The following is a 20,299-nucleotide window of genomic DNA, read 5'->3' on the forward strand; positions in this document are numbered from 1 at the left end:
AATACATTTTAAAATCAAATAATTTATTCATTCAAGAAACCAATATTTATTTTCAATATATTTTTGGGTTTTATTTTCACTCTTCAATCTTCAAATAATGAAGCAATAAACACGCAAAAATATTAATTTTGAATATGCCATTTAGACCAGAGAAACTAGCTTTCCTGGTACTCATTATTTACAAAGTTAAAGTTTTGTATAGTGCCATCTGTTATGAAATTAATTAACAAAATTAAAAATATTTAAATATAAATAATTTTTTTATAATACAGTAGCCTCTTGTTACATTGCACTTATGAGGAGACAAAGAAAAAATGTGATATAACCAAGTTCTAAAAATTCTGGGCTTATACTAAACAGACTATATATGCTGTGGAATCTCTATCCTCTATTCTTTCTCCAGCAAGTGTTTTTGATATAAAATAAGATTAGTTTTGCAACACTGAATTTTATTTGTGGTTATATCGTATTAAATGACATTAATGTAAACATCGATACCACGAACACCCATTTAGCATTATTGTTTCTTTAACAATGACATTTAAAGACAAATACTTTTGATATAAGAACAAAATATCAGTTGCGATTTTATCATACAGTACTATATTTCATAATAAATTGCTTATTAAAAATTTGTGTAATTTATATTTTACAAAAAAAATTATAAATACAGTAATTGAAAATTTAGAAAATAAATATTGAACATATAATAGAACATCAAAACTTATAAAATTACAGAGTAAAAATTCTCCAAAAAGCAAATTTAACTTTTTAAAACTTTTAAAACTTTCCCTTCAGAAATAAAGTAATCTTTTCCTTACACATTATGCAGTGAATTTGAAACTTGTAAATGAGGAGACAGTAGGCATACTTAAAACTGATAAATAAACAACTTTTAATATCAAAAGGAAACATAAATGATCATTGATCTGTCTACTGTTTTACTTATTTAGATCTTGACAAATTTATTGTTTCACCTTTCAAGGACAATAGTAGGAATAAAATACAGTATTTCATTGCAAAAAAAAATTCAATGGCAATTGATATTTTAACGTTTATTGATTCGAGTGCTTTTGAAATTTGCCAAAAAAAAGTGCGATATAACAAGGGGCTACTGTATTATTATAAAATTCAAAAGACTTATTTTGGGTATGGGTATGTTTTTAAAGAAATTGTAATCTCTGATAATGAGTAAAACTTTCATGAAGTCCAATCTCACTTGAGATATGACACATGATCTTCTGTCACCTCCTTGACTTTTAAGTACCAAAATTTAATAGCATCAGTACTTTACATAGAAATAAACCTGCCAAGTTTCAAAACTTTTGGTTCATTTAGTCTTCAGATATAATGTAAAATAGATGACATATACATGTGCACACATGATTGTGTAAAGATGTTTTTTATTTTATTTTACATTTTTGGGCTCATGTAGTGTCAAAATGTCAAGAAATTTAAAAAAGAATTAGAGTAAAAATTTGATTGATCACTATATTTTTTTAATATTATATTCTATAACAGCCAGGAAAGTAATAAAGCATTTTCTTCAATGTTGTAAATGATAATTATTGAGAACGAATCTTAAATTTTATAAAATTATCATTGATATGTATGTTACAGTAAAAACCCGTTTTTAGTGAAAACGCATTTTAACTAGTTGAAACTAGTTTTTACTGGATTTCATTGTTATAACCCGTTTTGTCTAGTTAAAACTAGAATTTACTGCTATACATGATTTGATTTTAGATAAAACTAAAATCAAACATTAACTTTTTAACTTTTAACATTAGTTAAAACTAATTTTAGCTACATAAATATGTTTGGGGAAAATAAATAAAGTGATGATTGGGATTCAAACATTTGTATTATTTAATACGATATTTATTGAAAATATTGGTCACACATCTGTGTTGTTAACATTAATTAACCCTTTGTCCCCAAAGGCACCGATTCGATCGGTACCCTGGCTTTTTAAGCAAAACTTTGAGGGTACCGATTCATCGTTACTTTGGTAAATATCGATTTTTGTAAAATTTATTAACAACAGATATAATCTCGTTCGATATGAAGTGAATAAAGTATAATAATTCATTATATTAGTTGATAGCAGTATAAAATTTTGATTTCAAACAAATGTTTCATATAATGTGCGATAATTTCACAACGAATAAACATACATGCATAAGTGTTATATCGAATTGTACAAAACAATATTCTACGTCTTTCTGGCTCAGTGCCAGCAAACAACTATGTAACTAGACAATGTTAATTTTCACAAAATGTTACAAATTATCAAGTTTGTATGTCAGTTCTGATATATATAATTTTTTTTCTTATAAATTTTTCTAATAAAATGTATTGAAAAATATCGTATTTAAAACTAAAGATATTAATAAATGTAAGTGATTTTTTTCATATAGATATAATGATAATTTGATTTTTGGTGAGCTTTTAAAATAATATCGCCTGACTGACCTATATTGCCTTAGGAGGGATCGCAAAATAAACGTAAACAAGATGTCGGGGGAAAAGGGTTAAAGCCATACGAAATTCATCATACACTATAGGAACGTGTTAGCTGAATGACCTTGGTCGAAACAGTTTTTACTAAGCCATTTTGTTAAAACCCGTTTTGTCTAGTTAAAACTAGTTTTAACTCAAATTCATTTTTGACTAGCAGTAAATTCTAGTTATAACAATGACATCCAGTAAAAACTAGTTTCAACTAGTTAAAACACGTTTTCACTGTAACAGATACATATAGAAAAAAATTTTTTAAAATAATAATAGTAATAAAAATTTTTAATATATAGTTAATTTTTAATAAATTTAGTATTTTTTATGGTTTCTATTAACTTGATTAAGAACCAAAATTAAAATCAATTATTTCTGTTTCTCTCTTTTACTCAGTTAATGATTGTTTTAAATTTTAATTTTTAACTTATTTGCTATATAGTTAGTTAAAGTTTGTTGACTCTGTACAATTATACATTAAGAATTTAAATTATGACAATATTATTGATTTACTCTTGCAAATAAAGGATTTTATTTTGTATCTTGATGAGAAAATAAAAATAATGTTCTGCAATTTATATTTACAATTATAAGACTTTAAATTATTAAATAAAATTGGAAATTTTATTTTCATTGTTTCAATTCTTGTTTGAAAGTAAATGAATTTTATAAGTAATTTGATAATTAGTCTTTAAATAAATAAATTTGGCATTTGATATGAATAATTTAACTAATTAATTAAATGAATTTATTTAACATAAATTTGTTTTTTAATTTACAGCATTCTGTTGTGTATTATTACTTTAATAGAAATTAAAATAATTGTGTGTGTGTGTGTGTGTGTGTGTGTGTATATATATATATATATATAATATATATATATACATACACAAGTATTTTAATTTATATTAAATAACATTTAAAATTTTTACATAATGTAAAACGTTTGACATAATAGAAATAATTTATAATAGATATAAAATTAATTATATGTTTCTTAATCATATTAATTTTTATTTATTATTTTTATTACAATTACATTTCATAATAAATAAACATTAATTTAGAATCATTTTTAATTATTTATGATTGGAAGTTTTATATATATACTACAAGAAGTATTATAAAAGTAAAGTTAAAATACAGTGTAAAATGAAAAAATGAAATCTTTATAAGTTTAATATTTATAAAAATATCTAGATAATGTACTTTTTAAAATATAATTATTTATATCACGTTGTAATTAGGTATATTAATTTAGATCAGATTTTGTTAAATGAAAGTCTTTAAAAGAAAGCAACTCAACACCTTCCATACATTTTTCAACAAAAATCTTTTATGGAACAAACATTTTTGGCCTGTTTCTGTGAAATATAAAACCAGTTATAATTTTCATTCTATAACCTATCATAGATATTTTTTCTGTTGCTGTTGTTTTTTTTTTTTTTACAATGTCACATCACACAAAATACTGTTGAAGTTATAGAGATAAAATCAAAATAATTAATAAAAATTTATTTTCAGTTTTTTAAGTTGCCATAAGAAATTAGCTAAGTCAAATCAACAGAACAAAATGATTTATCTGGACCATGTTGATTTAAACATTTACCGATATATTCTGTTTATTTTGAATGGATAACATAAATTATGTATTTTAACTTATCACCAAAATCCTTCTACCTGTTTCTTATTATATAACCTATCAACAAAGTAATGTTTTGATAATTATCAATTTGCTGGTGATTTTATAGTTTGTCTAATTTTTGTAAATACTAATATTAATTTATACATTTTATATTGTCATTGTTAATTATTAGAATTCTTGAAATTTTATATATTTTTAAGTGTATAAAAGGAAAATCTAAATTTGCAACATAATTTCATGATTTTTTCTATTTAAGCACTTTTGGACATGACAGAAATGAAGACAACTTAGTTTCTCATATATTTTTTATATTACTTCCTAATAACTTTTGTTTCACTTTTTGAAATAAAGTTTATGAAGTCAGAAATATAGATTATAAAGCCTGTGAAATATAAAAAATTATTTCAATTATGTAAACTGAAAAAGTTAAATGACTACAAATTTCTATTTTCCTTTCAATACTAATATTACTAACATTACTAACATAACTAACATATAACATCCTATTGCAGAAGCTGATTCATCACCATTTGATGATTTTGCAGATGAACTTAGACCAATTGGTAAGTTTGTTATAGACTATTCTTATAATTAATGAATGAAATCATTAAAATTTAATTAATATTATCTATGAAATGCCTTTAAATAAATACATACTTTCCTGATTTAATAAAAATTATATTAACAAATACTAAATAATTATACCTTAACTGTTGTTGTGCTATATCTGTTACATTTACAGTTGTGTGGTCTCATAGACTGCTTATTTTGTTAGAAATATGGCATGCATACATACATATACTGTATATATATATTTATATAAATTTTTTTTTAAAGCTGTATTTTATGTTATAACACAAGTTTGTAAAATAAAACTTTATTGTATTTTACAAACTTGTATAATTCCAGAAACGTTATTTGTTAATGATAGCTTATGCTTGCAACTAAACTACCAAGAATTATAATTCCAAATGAAAAGTCAAGTTAAGTTTAATCTCTATTTCAAAAATGAGAAGATATTTGAAATGAAAATTTATAAAATACTGGTAATAATTTTTGATAATATAAAAAATTACAAGTACAGTAACAGTCAAATTATTTTATGTATTGCATACAAATTTTTGTGCATTCAAGACATATTGGCATCTTGCAACACTGTATCATTTTGTAAATTGACTAGTTCTGATTTTCTAATACATTATGTTCATTTATTTCTTTGTTAGTGTTATGAGAGGATGACTGGTGTTTATAATCATAATTCTTACAATTACTGTCACTTATATCAATACAAGATGCTTCATACTATTCAAAAAGACATTCCTCACAATCTGAATCCCCATATCAAACTCATTTAGAAATTCCAGGGAAAGAAACCATTTTAGATATGAAAAAATATGTTACACTTATGTTGTAATACAGTCTGAATTTTAAACTTCTGATAATGGAAAACTATTGCTCTAGAAATAGTAAGTACATTACTAAACTGCATAGCAGACACTAACTTCAATGTACATAATTTATTATTTACTTGAAAAATTATTGCATTTTTAATAACAGAATTTGATTGAGCATGTGTCTAATTTTCAGAAGAACCACTGAATACAAGTATTAACATGCTAATGCATCTCTATAATTTTCTTGAAATAGTCTTTTTTTGACTTTAATCTTTGTCAGTATTGTCCAGTTATGAAGCAATATTCTGGATTATTTCTCAATTTGTTAAAAATTCAGGTTCTTTCTCATCTTTTCCATCTATCTAATGAATAATTTTTATTGTTTGTTTCTACTGTTTCAATAAAATATAGAAATTTTTGCAAAAAATATAAATAAATTTAATATGACTGTTTTTTTTAATCTTGCTACTGTTTTATTTAATAATTAAAATTCATATTTTATTTTCATTAATTTGTTTATGTAATTAAGTACAACTCAGAATCATTTAAAATTTATTGTTAATTTAGTAAAAATAAATAAAAATAAGCAGAAAAAATTGGTTCAGATTGTCAAGGTTGCACTGCATTATGTCGTCTTTACTAAATTTCCTACATAGATATTTTCATATTTTGTTAAACATTAAGTAATTTTTTTAAATCCTTTTGTATTTGTAAAATGCAATACAACATTTAGAAAAATCTAGTTTTTAAAATATTTTTGATTCTATTACATGTAATCTGTAATCTGGTCCATAATTAATTTCTCCAAGAAAAAATCGTATATAACTATATATTTATATATTATTTTTAATAAAAACAGAAAACAACTGAAATATAACATTATTTCAAATTAAAGGAGTTTATTTTTAATTGTGATTTTTCACTTTCAAGATATTTTTCTGTATATAATTTGAATATAAGTATCATGAGTATTGTTCTTCATATCTTAAATTTTCATTTTTTGCATGTATGCAGAATAAAATTAAGATTACAATTAAATTCAAACAAATAGTAATTTTATAAGGAATATATTTGTTTTCTCAAATAAAATGAATATCATTTACTTGTGCATACTAAATAATTCATATACATTCCAGAGTTTGAAAATATACTAGGCATAAAAATTATATTGGAAACTAAATATGAAGCTTTTAAATATAACAATCAGTTCCATAATTATAAATAATAATTCTTGAATGCATTAGCAAAAACTAGAAATTTGATTTCTTCATTAGACCAGTGGTGTCTAAAGTGGGGTACATGTACCCCAGGGAGTATGCAAAATGATACTTGGGGGTGTGCCAAGTTTCTCTTCAAAATACTGTATGTATGTCCTGTCCACAGTCTGTCTAATCTTAGTCATCCTCCCAAAGAAGTAGACCCAAGATCACTTGCGATCATATAATATAATATAATTATATTATATTATAGGGGGTACAACTTATAATTATTTTCATCTTAGGGGTACGTGATCAAAAAAGTTTGGAGATCACTGCATTAGGTAATGTAATAAATCCAATAAGTTATTTTTTAATAAATAGTGATAATGAGAAATCCAGTTGAATTATATTTTTATTTTAGATGTTTTGTCACATAATTTCTAGTTTTTAAATTAACTGATAAAATGTTAAATAATTTTTCTATATTTTTTATTTATCATCGCCATCATTACGGTGTGTTCTTCAATTGCAATCTAAATAAGTTATAACCTATATATTTTATATATTACATAAATATGAACAAATCTTTGCCATTTAAAGTAATGGTAAATTTCATAGTTATATTTTGCATGTATGAAGGAAGAAAGAATAAGCAGTATAAAAAGAACTAATTCAAACAGTTAAAGAGAACTATAACTTCAAAAACGAACCTGTTACCGGTGTAAATCTTCTTATAAGCGTCTGACTAACGTTTTCGAACTTAAAACAGTTCTTCTTCAGGCGAAGATGGAATAATTTGAAAGATAGAATAGAATGTTTCAAATCGAACCGCTTCGTTTAATTCCGTTCTATTCTATCTTTCAAATTATTCCATCTTTGCCTGAAGAAGAACTGTTTTAAGTTCGAAAACGTTAGTCAGATGCTTATAAGAAGTTAAAGAGAAAATAGTTAGTTTTAAATTGGCTTTAATTCAACAGTTATATGATTAAAAGTTTATGAATAGAAAAGATTTCTATTCATAAATTTGAGTTACAAATAAAAGATAGAATTTTTATGTTGACAGGCCAGTGGTTGTATTTAAAGTTTATACACCAAGAGAATAGCTGAAGAATTTAACTATTTTTTAAGGTGTTTATTGCAATGTCCAAACAATGTGACTAACACATAAATGTTACCATTAATGACCAAAGAGCAAAATTGTGTATGCAGCAAAATTTTGAATTATGAATGTATTTTGAACATGTACTGACTTTTCTATCATGTTATTTTAAAATCAAATTTGACAATTTGAGAACACACATGTATTTTTTAATAGAAAACATACCTAAATATTCTAGCAAAAATAAATCTAATTGAACAAGAGTTCTTGACCGTCATTGGATGGTTGTTACTGGATAACTTATCTGGAATATAGAATAGAATAAAATTTAAAAATAGAACAGCATTTAAGAACATAGGTTGTTTTGGTGGAACACATAATTTATATTATGCAGCTTAATATATGGAATAATTACAAATTTGAAATACATTCCATACGTGAATGAAGTTTTATGAAATTGTGAAGTAACATTGATTTAAAACTTCATAAAAGTAACAAGCATAATAAGCAGAGTTGTAAAATGCCAAAGGCAAACATCTTCACAGTGTAGCTGTGGCATTCTATTTGCTATTGAGTGCTTAACTGTGAATGAGAGACGTTCAGAAGCTACAGTATTGCAGTTTCAAAGGCAAATACATTAATATTGCCAGTTTCTCATGAACAGTTAAAAAAAGACCTGTACTATAACCTAAACATAAATTGTACCATAATAAATCTTACACTAATTAAATGCACAAGTGCCTACATAATTAACCACATTATAGTGAATTTTGTACAATTCAAATCTATCTAATTAAGATGTGATTGTATATTTTAGTATTTGTATCCAGTTTTAGAAGAATAGTAGCCAATTATATATATATATATATGTATGTATGTATGTATGTATGTATGTATTAAGCAAGAGTTGCAGATTCAAATTTGCTTCATGATATTCCTTAGATTTTTAGATTTCTTAGATAGTAAATATCTAATTATTAAAATTGTCAGCATGCTTGTCTTAATAGCAAATTTTCTAAAACATTCCAAAATTTATTAATTCATATTATATCTAAATATATTTAAACTAACTAGAATAATGTTCATTAAGGTTTTAATTTTACATAGAATAATTTCGAAATGTTAGCAAACCCTAGTTATATAAAGAATATCATTACCTTTTTCATAGAAAAATAAGTTGTTTTTTTTATTTGTTTTGTCAAAATCGTGTCTTCTTTTTCTTGTTTTGTTTGTTGTTACAACTTGGTGAATTTATAGACATTTGACAAATTCATCTATTTAATCCATAATCTTTACTTTTCTGTAAAGATTATGGATTAAATAGATGAATTTGCCAAGTGTCTGTAAATTCACCAAGTCGTGACACCAAACAAAACAAAACAAGTTATTTTTTGTTGATCTTTAACCATTAACTTAAAGTAGAATAACAATTCATTTTATAAATTATAAATAAGAAATGAATTTGTGTTGATTAGTTTAATTCTTTATGCATTTTATTTACTTATATAAGTTTTATTATTAAAATATATTAAAATATCAGCAAACAATTTATACTTTTCAGTATAGTTATTTTTGTTAGCAGAGCCAGTGAAAGACTTTATAAATAGTTGAAATAAAATTAATAGAAAGGAACTAAAATGCTTTTAGTTAAACAAGATTTGATAATTTCACAGAATTCTTTACACACATGTTTTATATATATATATATATATATATATAATGTTTATATATTGCTTGAAAAATCTTACAGCTATGCTTGAAAAATCTTACAGAATAACAATGAAAAACAGTGCCAACTTGTTAAATTTAAAAAAAAAAAATAAGATAATGAATTGTGCTCTCATTAAAAAATGTGAATGTAATCAATAAAACAAATTGTTTTTCCAGTTTTTGAATTGAATTTTTCTCATTTGTATTTGTTATAATCTTAATGTTAGAGAATGAGAGTTGCAAGGAGAAAAAAAATCAATGCATAGCTTAGAACTTCAATTTCTGTACAGTTTAATAATACTGTTTTCGATAATGCATATTATCATTAATTTTAAGTGTGCAAAATCCATTCACAGTAGTTGTTTACTATAATACACAAAAGAAATAATTGTTTCATGTTCAAATTAAATAGAATGTTTTCTTAGTAATTTGAATTTTTTTTTTTTTTTAAATAATGGTAACATCACATTTTAAAATCTCTTATTTTAAAATAGAATGAATCAATTTTTATTTGAAAATAACATTTTAAAATGTTTATAGATGTATTCTGAATATTTTTGACATCTTTAATTAATAGAAATTATAAGAACAAAATTTGTTTTGTCGTATTGATTTGAACTTTTTTTTAAGTTTAACAATATTAAGATACCTGTATAATGATATGCTAAAATAAGCATGAATAATTGGAAAAAATTATTATATTTATAAAATATTAATTTATTAAAATATAAATAATGCATATATTATTGTAGATGAATACAGATTGACTTTTGTTATGAAGTTTCTTATTTTATAATATATTTAGAGTACCAAAGTATAATTTACCAAACTAATTTAATAATACATATGCTAAAGTCTTGAAGTCATTGTTGGAATAAAATATCTATATTTAAGTTTTTTTTTTTTAAAGAACAAATTCAAATAATAATCAAAAAGGAATTTAAGTAGTTAATCTAGAATCTAAGTGATTTTGTTTACAATTCAAAGTTACTATGACAACTATATTGATTTCAAAAATTAAATGCCTTTTAAATAAATATTAAAAATTAGGTTATTTCTAAATAATAAGATGATTATAGTCTGTGTTTGACATATTTTAAATTAAATTTCTAAATTCTACATAATTTTAAACAAATATAGATCTATTTTCTATTTGAAAAATATATTGATGTAAACTATGTAAAGCACTTACAGACATGCTGAACTTAGAATTACTTATCATTCTTAAACATTATCATTTGAAATTTCAGAATATAATGGCAAACTTTTTTCTATTTTATTTGTTTCTTCTTATTTTTTTCCGTTTTAAATATAAGGTTTGTAAATCTGTCTATAATTTTCTATGCTTTTTAATAAATTAATTATAAATCAAATGTCTTCTGATTTAGCAACTGTTCTCAGACTTCTCTAGCAGATTCATCCTGCCTTACTCATATATTCCTCAGATTTTCATCACCAGATTTCCTTTGCCAGTATTTCTTTTACCATTTCAGACATATCTTTTATATTCTGCTAATCTTTGCATAGTTAATCTATTTGTACAACATATCACTCAGGGACTGCAATAGTGGCACAATTAAAAAAAAACACAAATTTTGAGTTAATAAACTGTGTGTGTGCAATAGGATATTGCTGTCATTTTTTTTATCATTTGGTATGACTTCCATCAAGATCTAGCAGCAATCCATATTCATTGTCTATTTTCGTTTGCAAATAAATTCTTGTTTTGTATGTAAAGAATTTTTGCACTGGTAATTTTTGTTTTTTAAATGTTGAGTATAATTGAACAAAGAATGTCATTAAATTTTGTTTTTGCAATGGAATTACTGCTCTGAAAAAAATGGAAATGTTGTAGAAAGTCTTTGGTGGTGACAGTCTATCAAAAACAAGAGTTTTTGAGTGATACAAGATGTTGAAGGAAGACAGAGAATGTGTTGAAGATGAACCACACTCTGGTAAACCATCCACTTCAACTGATAAAAAAAAACATTGCTTAAGTCAGGGATTTGGTGCTCAGTGATCATTGTTTAACAGTTAAGGACATTATTGAGTATGTTCCAGTATCATTTTGATCTTGTCACACAATTTTAAAAGATCATTTGGGCTTGCAATGTATTGCTTCTCAAGTTGTCACAAAAATGTTGAATTTTTTTCCAAAATCAATAATATGTTCAAGCGGCTGAGGAAATGCTTTCTCAAGGTGAATTGTTCTTAACATGCATCATTATAAGTGATGAAACATGGATCTCAGCTCTGGACACTAAAATAACTCAACAATCATGTGAACGGTACTTGAAAGGTGCAAGACCAAAGAGACCATGTCAAAGTTAGTCAAAAATCAAAGTTGTGTTGACTGTTTTCTTTCAGGACATTCCAATTTTCACCGCAAGTGTCGAGTGTTGAAGTCAATAATTTGACGTCATCAACGACATTCCAACTTGATTACAAAGTGCTTAGTTCCCATAATTTCATTCTCAACAAGATGGATTTCATTCAAATGTCTCACCAGTTACTCAGAATTCATTTGAAAGTAGCAGTCAACATATCTGTTGAGTGCTGAGTGTGTTGTGTCAGCATTGACAACAGCGCCACTTCAACGTTGAAAAAAGGAACAACTTCTAACAAATGTTGAGATCAGCGTTGAAAATTGGAATGTCCTATATGATTGTCATGATGTTGTGCATTACAAATTCCTTCTGACTGGCCAAACTGTCAACAAAGTATATTATTTGAGCATTTTATGTTATTTGTGTGAAGTGATTCATATAAAATGACTTGATAATACACCTGCTCACAATGCTCTTGTTGTTTTTGAATTTTTGGCCAAAAATTCAACAGATATGGTTTCACAAGCTTCTTCTTTACTTAATATGGCACTGTGAGTTTTTCCTGTTTCCTTGACTAAAATTTTAACTTTGTGGCCAAAGTATTGAGTTGATTGATGCCATAAAACAAAATTCACTATGGTTAGAATTTGGTAAATATCATTTCACCTCTTCACTTTTTTTAATGATTTTTCATTGCATTCTAATTCAAGTTGTGTTAATATCAAAAAAATTATTAAATATATTTGATTACAAAAATTATCTATTTACAAAACAAACAATGATAATTCATAATCATTGTAGATTATCAGTTAATAGTTGCAGATCTTAATCATGCTTTAAATGTAATTACTTGTTACTATAAGTGCTGGTATTTCTTACTTTATCAATATATTAATTTTTAGATTGTTAGCCCAAAAATAGCAGTCAAGGAATATTGAATGAATTATTATTAATTAACAATAAAAATTATAAAAACACTTGTAGAAAAACTGGAAACAAATATACCAATCACACTTCCCTTACACACTGGAAAAGTGTGTAGGATGTAGCGTAATAAAAATTATAATTATTAAATTATACATTTTTAATTGTTTTAACATGTGTTTGTAATATTAGAGTCAATAAAACCAGAATATTTGTTAATTATAAGTCTTCTTATTTACTTATCTCACTTAATATTATTGGTCAGTTATCATCATTAGTATAGGTGATTCTCAAAATGGATTACAATAAGCAGATTCTACCATGTACTGATTTTGTGCTTCAACATAAACTTCTACAATAGAAGTAAGATTTCATACCCTTCTGTAAAGTTTTTTCCTGTTTATAAATTTAACATAACTTTACATATCTAGTATAACATGAATTCTTTATCTATTTTATAGCAGTTGAAGAAGCAGAATGGTTACTTAAAATGTTTTTGATTCTTTTAAAATATCAGCTTCAGTTTTATCAGGTTAGTCAGTCAGTTGTGTGGTATATGAGGAAGGAATTTTACAAAACTGTAACAGAGTGAATTGGATCTTGGTAAATGAAATTGAAATAGTCAAGTGGTGTGTTGTGTGATAAGCAAATATCAATAGAAGAGAAGTAAAAGGAAGGTTCTATATGTCAGCAACAATGATTATATTGTAAAATGCAGTTTGTTAAGCAGTAAATGAGAGAAACATTAATGGCTGTATTTGCCAACTTGAATTAGAGTTATTTTAATCCTGAAAACTATGCTAAGTTTATATATATCATATAAAATTGTCAAGTTAACTTTGGAGTTGTAATTTTCCAACTAAACTATAAAGCTTAGCAGACTAGTCAGAATTTTGTATTAATGCACAAATTTTTTTATTTTTAGCGTATCTGAGAGCAATGTGGATGAAAGTAAATTATCAAAACCTATATTTAAAATTCAGTTTATTAAATCTAGTTAGGTTCATTTTTTATATATTGATGATCATCATTACAGTTATTTTTGAGAGGTTGTATTGTAGTGTGATAGTCACGCGAGTTTACAATAGTCCACAAGTGGCAGTACACAAAAAAAATAACAGACCATTATTTATTTTTTCACATGATTAGCAATATACAGGATTCTTTCGATTTCCAACTCTTAATGTTATACGATATTCCAAATTGGGGCGAGGAATCGAACAAATACAGAACAAAAGAATACACTTGCAACAAATAAGAAAAGACCCTTGCAACTGTAGTTATTTTCTGTTTTATTATTAAATGTAATGTTTCTGTTCAATATGTAGATAATTTGTTTTTTCATTTTCTACAATATCAACATATTGTGTGTGTGTTAATTAGTACTTAATTATTAAATGATGGAGATATGTATTATATATAATTGTTTATTTACTTAAATTTATTGGAGCTAAATTTATTTAATTTATTTAACATCTAGTTTCTTTGTAACTTTTTAATGAATATTATCTTTACAAAACTATTTCTTACTGTATACATTTTAGCACAACAATTAATTTTTAACATCAGCTTCACAGTTTAATCATTTTTTGGAATTAAAAAATGAGGAAAACTTTGATATATTGTTTTTTAAATATATGTTGTTAGTAATGTATTATTAGTATGTTTTAGATATTTAAATAGTAAGTATTTAAACTTCTCCTAAGTTTATTCAGGACTGTCTAAAATGGGATATGATGTAATGAATGAACTGTAGTGAGATTTGAAAGCTGTATTTTTCTAGAACATGTGGAAAGCACTTGATGTTGTATAATACAAGAAATGCTTGTCCCTTCATATCTTAGATTAACTTTAGATATTTTGAGTAAAAGATGTTTAGAGATGAGAAAGATAGTATAATACTGATTTCTGAATATGTCAACATTCTCAAACAGCAGTGACATTGTTACCAATTTGATGTAGAGCTTTATTAAGAAAGAAAAATCTGGGCAACAGTAGTAAAATTTTTTGCAGTTTAGAATTTGAATAAGATTAACATTTTTAACGAAAAATTATTTATAAAATAGCAATAAACTAGCTGTCATATTTATTGAAATTTTATTGGTACAAATGGTGGTGTCACATTTTTTGCTGGACAAAATTTTAATTATTTTTGCAGAATTGTTTACTATGTTTTAAAGAATGTAACCTTCAAATTTCATTGAAATATAATTACAGTATATGTAATTTCAGTTATATTCTAATTAGAAGAGGTTTAATCATAATTAGCTTTTATTAATTTATATATTTCAATTTTTTTTTCTTCTTTAAAAATTTGTAAAATTATAACAGTGATTTTGATATTTTATAAACATAATTAAAATAATTTTTAATGAATTTTTTTTACAAAATATTCTTACATTATGTTTTTGATTTTAGCTGAGGCAGAACGCCTCAAGCGACAGTATCCAGAAAATGAGCGGCTTATTGCCAATATTCCAAGTCGTTTCTTTGAGGTGATTTATCCTGTCCAGGTTCGACAACACCAAAAGCTGGGTATTTCCACACGGGATGCCACAGCCAACAAAGTAAGCCTTCCTAGTGTAAGTAGTGACTTGCAAGAATACTAGTAGAATTTTATGACTGAGCTGAGGGGAAAAAAAAGTAAAAATATTATTCGGATCTATTTTACTACCATTTTTATTTGAATCATTGGTAAAAGCTTCAGCGATATTCATTATTAATATGCAGAGAAAAACAATTTTTTCTCAAGTTTAAAATTTATAAATAAAAAATAAAAGATTTTTTAAAAATATTAAAATTATTTCTGATTTCCTATAAATTAATGTACAAATCATTTTTTAATATTTCATTTAAAATATTAAAATTTAAAAAAAATTACTTAATTCTGCTTTAGCAATTTTACATGTTTTAATTTTATGTATGAAATTTGAATGTTCTGTTTGAAAGTTTTAGTTTGTTTATCTATATATAGAATGAAAACTTTGCAATTTAATAAATTAATTCCAATTAAAGCAATAAAATAAAATTATGTTAAATAAATTATATGTATTCTTAAAAATTACACTTAATATGATTATTTTAGTGTTCTCTTATGTAATATTTTCATTTAATATCTAAATTTAAAAAAATAAATATATAACTAATGGAAAATTTTGTTTAATCCACAATTAAATATTACAAATTTTTAGACATAATTACATTACTATTGGCCTCTTTCTTCAATCAGATTTGTAAGCCATCTGGAAATGGATTGAAAAATTGAAGATTTAATTTAAGAATTAATAATGTTGAACTATAAGTTTCTACTTAAAATTGTTATTTCTGTTACAAAATATAATTATAACCTATAAAATTATATGAAAGATTTTAATTAAATAAAAATTTGCAGTTTTAATCCTAATTTTAATATAATTAGAATGACATTTAACAAAACCTTTAATTACCAGCAACAAATTAACGAAAATGGACATACGCAACTGACTCTGAAGTTCACGCGAACCTCCAGAACACCAAGTTGATTAGGCAGGCTTATCAAACAGACCATATTTGTAGCCTGGAGGCTTTGGAATATATAAAGCCAGCCTCACCAGTAAATGTATTAAAGGACTGCAATACAATATCACATGCGTGAAGGTAACCTTTATAAAAAATTTGGGCAAAGTGATCCTATATTAATTCAATTTGTACATCATAAAATGTATGTGTGTGACAGGGTCATAAAATTATGGGTTTTTGTAGTTATACCGTTGAATTTGATTTACGTTACATGCTATTCGAAATGTAAATTGTTTTTTAAATATTGTCAAGCGTTCCAATTCAGAATTCATTATAGAAAACCTTAGCAGGCCTTGAGGAAGGCCAAAACATTTGTTTTATTTAATTTGTTACTGGTAATTAAAGGTTTTGTTGAATGTGATTGCCTCTAGTAATTCAGAAACGAGATAGTTTTAACATAATTAGAATGAACTCAATGAATGAATGGAAGTTTTCTAATGTTTGTCAAATGCATTGTTAATATAGGTGCTATCATATTTATTTTTCTTCAACAAATGTGAATATCTAAGTCAAATATATTTAATAAATGAACAAATAAATGGAGCATTTTACAATAAAACGTTCATACACAAATAATTTATATGAAAATTTGTTGAGTCTGATTTTGATTATTTATATAGCATTTACATTGTATTAAGTATTATAAGAAATTTAGAGATGATTTAAACAATATGAGAAAATGTGTTTAAGTTATATGCAAATATTATGTCATTTTATATAAGGGACTTGAGCATTTACCAAATTTCTTCTTTATGGATAGTCGTAGAACCAGTCCATTATGAATTCTGGGGAATCACAGTATATTTTGTGCTTGTTTTTACTTTTTATTTTCTTTATGTAAATGAAGCATATTTGCCAAACTTTGTAACTTTAAAATCAATCTTCTTTAGAGGAGCAAATGTTAATTTTAAAAGAATACCATTTAACTTTTTAATTTTTGAAACTTGTAAAAGTTTCAAAAGTCAAAAGATAAACAGTACACATTTTAACTAATTTGAAAGTGTAATTTTGGTTAATCAGAAGTTTATACTGTTAATTATATGTTTAAATACTATATTTTTATTATTATTACTAATTGTCATTTTAAAAACTTGATTAAATAAACTGAATTATAAACTTAATTTCTGGAAAAATTTGATATTTGCTCATAAATTAAACAAACTATAAACAACAAATATAACTGGCAAATGTTTGATTAAACTTGATTAAACTTGTAGCCAAGAACAAATAATTGAATCCAAGGAATTGCTAGGCATTGATAAAAATTAAAACCTTTAATATTTACAATTAATAACAATTATTTCCCAAGAAATAATGTACAAAACTTACAACCTATGAATATACAAATATATGGGACCAACACTGACAATAATACCGAATGAGTCCCACACACCAACAAACAAAGAAACTTAATCTAGCTTATTTCTAACTTACTGTATTATAAGACGAGGTATAAATTTTTGTCAAAGTTTTATAGTTTTAGCATATATCTGTCCTATAAGACAACCCCCACACTATCAATGGCCTATGAATTTAGTTTAGATCAGCGATCATCATCTGGATAATAACACTGTATAGCGTATACAGAATTATGTCCTCCTCGTAATTTTTCAAATGAACAAATTTTATTTTCTGCCTTGCAATTGTTGGAAACATTTGCACTGATTCGGGCATTTCAGTAATGACCTTGACTATTCACAAAAACGAAATGGGCTATGGGCTACGACATACCCTACTCTCTACTAGTAAATAATTACGGTTTGTCCATTTTTTTATAATGGTTTTAATTTATATAAATTTCAATCTAATTTTTTTGTATCTGTCCTATAAAATGATCTTGGATTTTGGGGGCCTTTTTTTATGATTCAACTATCGTCTTATCTGCGGAAATATACAGTAACTCATTCTTAACTAAAATACAATATAAGGGCTTTGGATCAAGATGGGGTTGCTATAAGAAATCAGAAGATTTGATTTAGATAGGAAAAGAAAGAAAACCAAAATGGAAATGACTGACAAAAATAAATCTTGAGTCTGTTCTTCAAAAGGGTTTCCTTTCCATTACGTAGACACACACATTCTCTCCTCAAAAGCTCCTCTCTCTAAAAAAATGATTGTCCTCTGCTGCATTCCCCTACCTCTTCTTTCACTCCAGCTCCTTTTGACCAATCCAGTGCTATTCCTTTTATTTTAGAGACACATTGGACCAACCAGTCAGGGTGAGGCCAAGATGAACAAAAGCCAAAAGTAAAGTTTTGAACGAAAGTGGTGAAAGAGAAAAATAACTAGGCTTAACTAAGGCTTAACTAATCTAAGTGCTTCATTTTTTAATTTTACTTTGTAAAAGAAAATTTTAAAAATTTTCATCAAAAAAGTTTGTAAAATTAAATTATATAATCAAATGAAATTATCAAAATAACAAATATCAAAGTGTATAATGCAAAAAAATCAGGTCTGATTATTTTCTATAGTCAGGGCTGGATCATCGCATAAACAAATGAGACAAATTTCTAGGTCCTGGTTTTTTGGAGTACCCGGTCAAACTGTCTATTTTGAAAAGATTTGTAAATAAGATAGTTTACTTTTCTGTTGGACAACTGTATATAATAAACCAATAAACAAAAATATATTGCTTTTTGTATGGTTATTGTGAATTCTAAAATCTAAAGAAAATGTGTTCTTATGTTTCTTCTTATTGAAAGTAATTCTTCCAATAATTTAGAATTTTTTTTATAGCCATTAGAATAATAATAACTGCAAGATGATGAGCCTGGCATTGCCTGAGAAAAAAATAACAACTAAGGTTAAGATTATTAGATTATTTCGTACTTCTAATCTTTCTATTATATTATATTATAGCCAGGGAGGGGGCCCGGTAAGAAGAAAATGTCTAGGGCCCCAAAGTGGGTTAATCCGGCCCTGACTATAGTCAACTGAGTTCTCTAGATATTAAAAAAATTATTTTTTTATTATTATTTTTAAATTAACTTTCAATTAATCATGGTTTATGAGTAATCTAATATTCTGCCCATTTTAATTCTTTCATTTAAAAATTAGTACTATGCTTAATGTTTTATTATTTTATTACAGTTAAATAATTTACATTAATAATAATAATAATAATAATACTTTATACAGCTTAACAAAGACATAGTATCTGTATTAATTATTAATATTAGAAGTTTGTAATATGTAAAAGAAAATCGTTAGAAAAATTATCTTTATTATATATTCATGTATAAATATATAAACATATATAAAGCTGAAAGTATATACAATAAGCCCTCACTCAATGTCACGTATAGGTTCTTGGAAACTGCAGCTTTAAGTGAAACATATTATAACAAAACCAATTTTACCATAGGCTAATTGATATAAACAAGAATTAATTTCCTACAGAATATTTCTAGTTACAAAAACATCACTAAACTTCTAAATAAAGATCAAACATTTCTAATATTAAACACTGAAATAAATGTGAGTTATACTTATCACATTTAAGAAAGATTTATGAAAACAAAGTAAGATAATTATTTACTAAATGTTAGTAATTAGTGAGTGATGATGGCAGAGTGGTGGTGAGTGGTATGGGGAGGGAGGCTAAATCTTCATAACTGGTGATGAGTAAAGATGAGTAGTTAAGAATAGATGTTTGCAAAGGAAAAACTGTAAGGAGCACCTCGAGGTGTACTACCAAGCAGTTCAAAAACAAAGAATTGGAAATTCAAACAAACTATAGAAAGTACTGTATAAATGTAAAATGGCAAATGCAAACAGGATATGTTTGTCTACTTTAACATTGAATGAAGTCTTACGTGTTGTTAATGTGAATATGGGTTCACATTATTTGAAAAAAGGTGAAAGTTTAATGAATGTAAATTATATTAATCAGATTTCAAGAAAATAATTTAGTTAACATTATTCTTATT

The 20,299-nt window shown here is 25.2% G+C and overlaps 1 protein-coding gene across 1 annotated transcript in view; it reads left to right on the top strand.

Annotated features, from left to right (window-relative positions):
- LOC136987477 (disintegrin and metalloproteinase domain-containing protein unc-71-like) overlaps positions 1-20,299 on the top strand; it is a gene marked incomplete at its 3' end in the record, with an annotated part of 118,699 nt that overhangs the window by 64,237 nt on the left and 34,163 nt on the right. Inside the window, 2 exon segments of the mRNA XM_067285211.1 lie at positions 4,672-4,722; positions 15,231-15,394. Coding sequence (XP_067141312.1) covers positions 4,672-4,722; positions 15,231-15,394 — 215 coding nt within the window.

This window comes from Centruroides vittatus, unplaced genomic scaffold, assembly GCF_030686945.1.
Source record: "Centruroides vittatus isolate TY-2023 unplaced genomic scaffold, ASM3068694v2 scaffold_211, whole genome shotgun sequence".
In the NCBI taxonomy this organism is placed as follows: Eukaryota; Metazoa; Arthropoda; class Arachnida; order Scorpiones; family Buthidae; genus Centruroides; species Centruroides vittatus.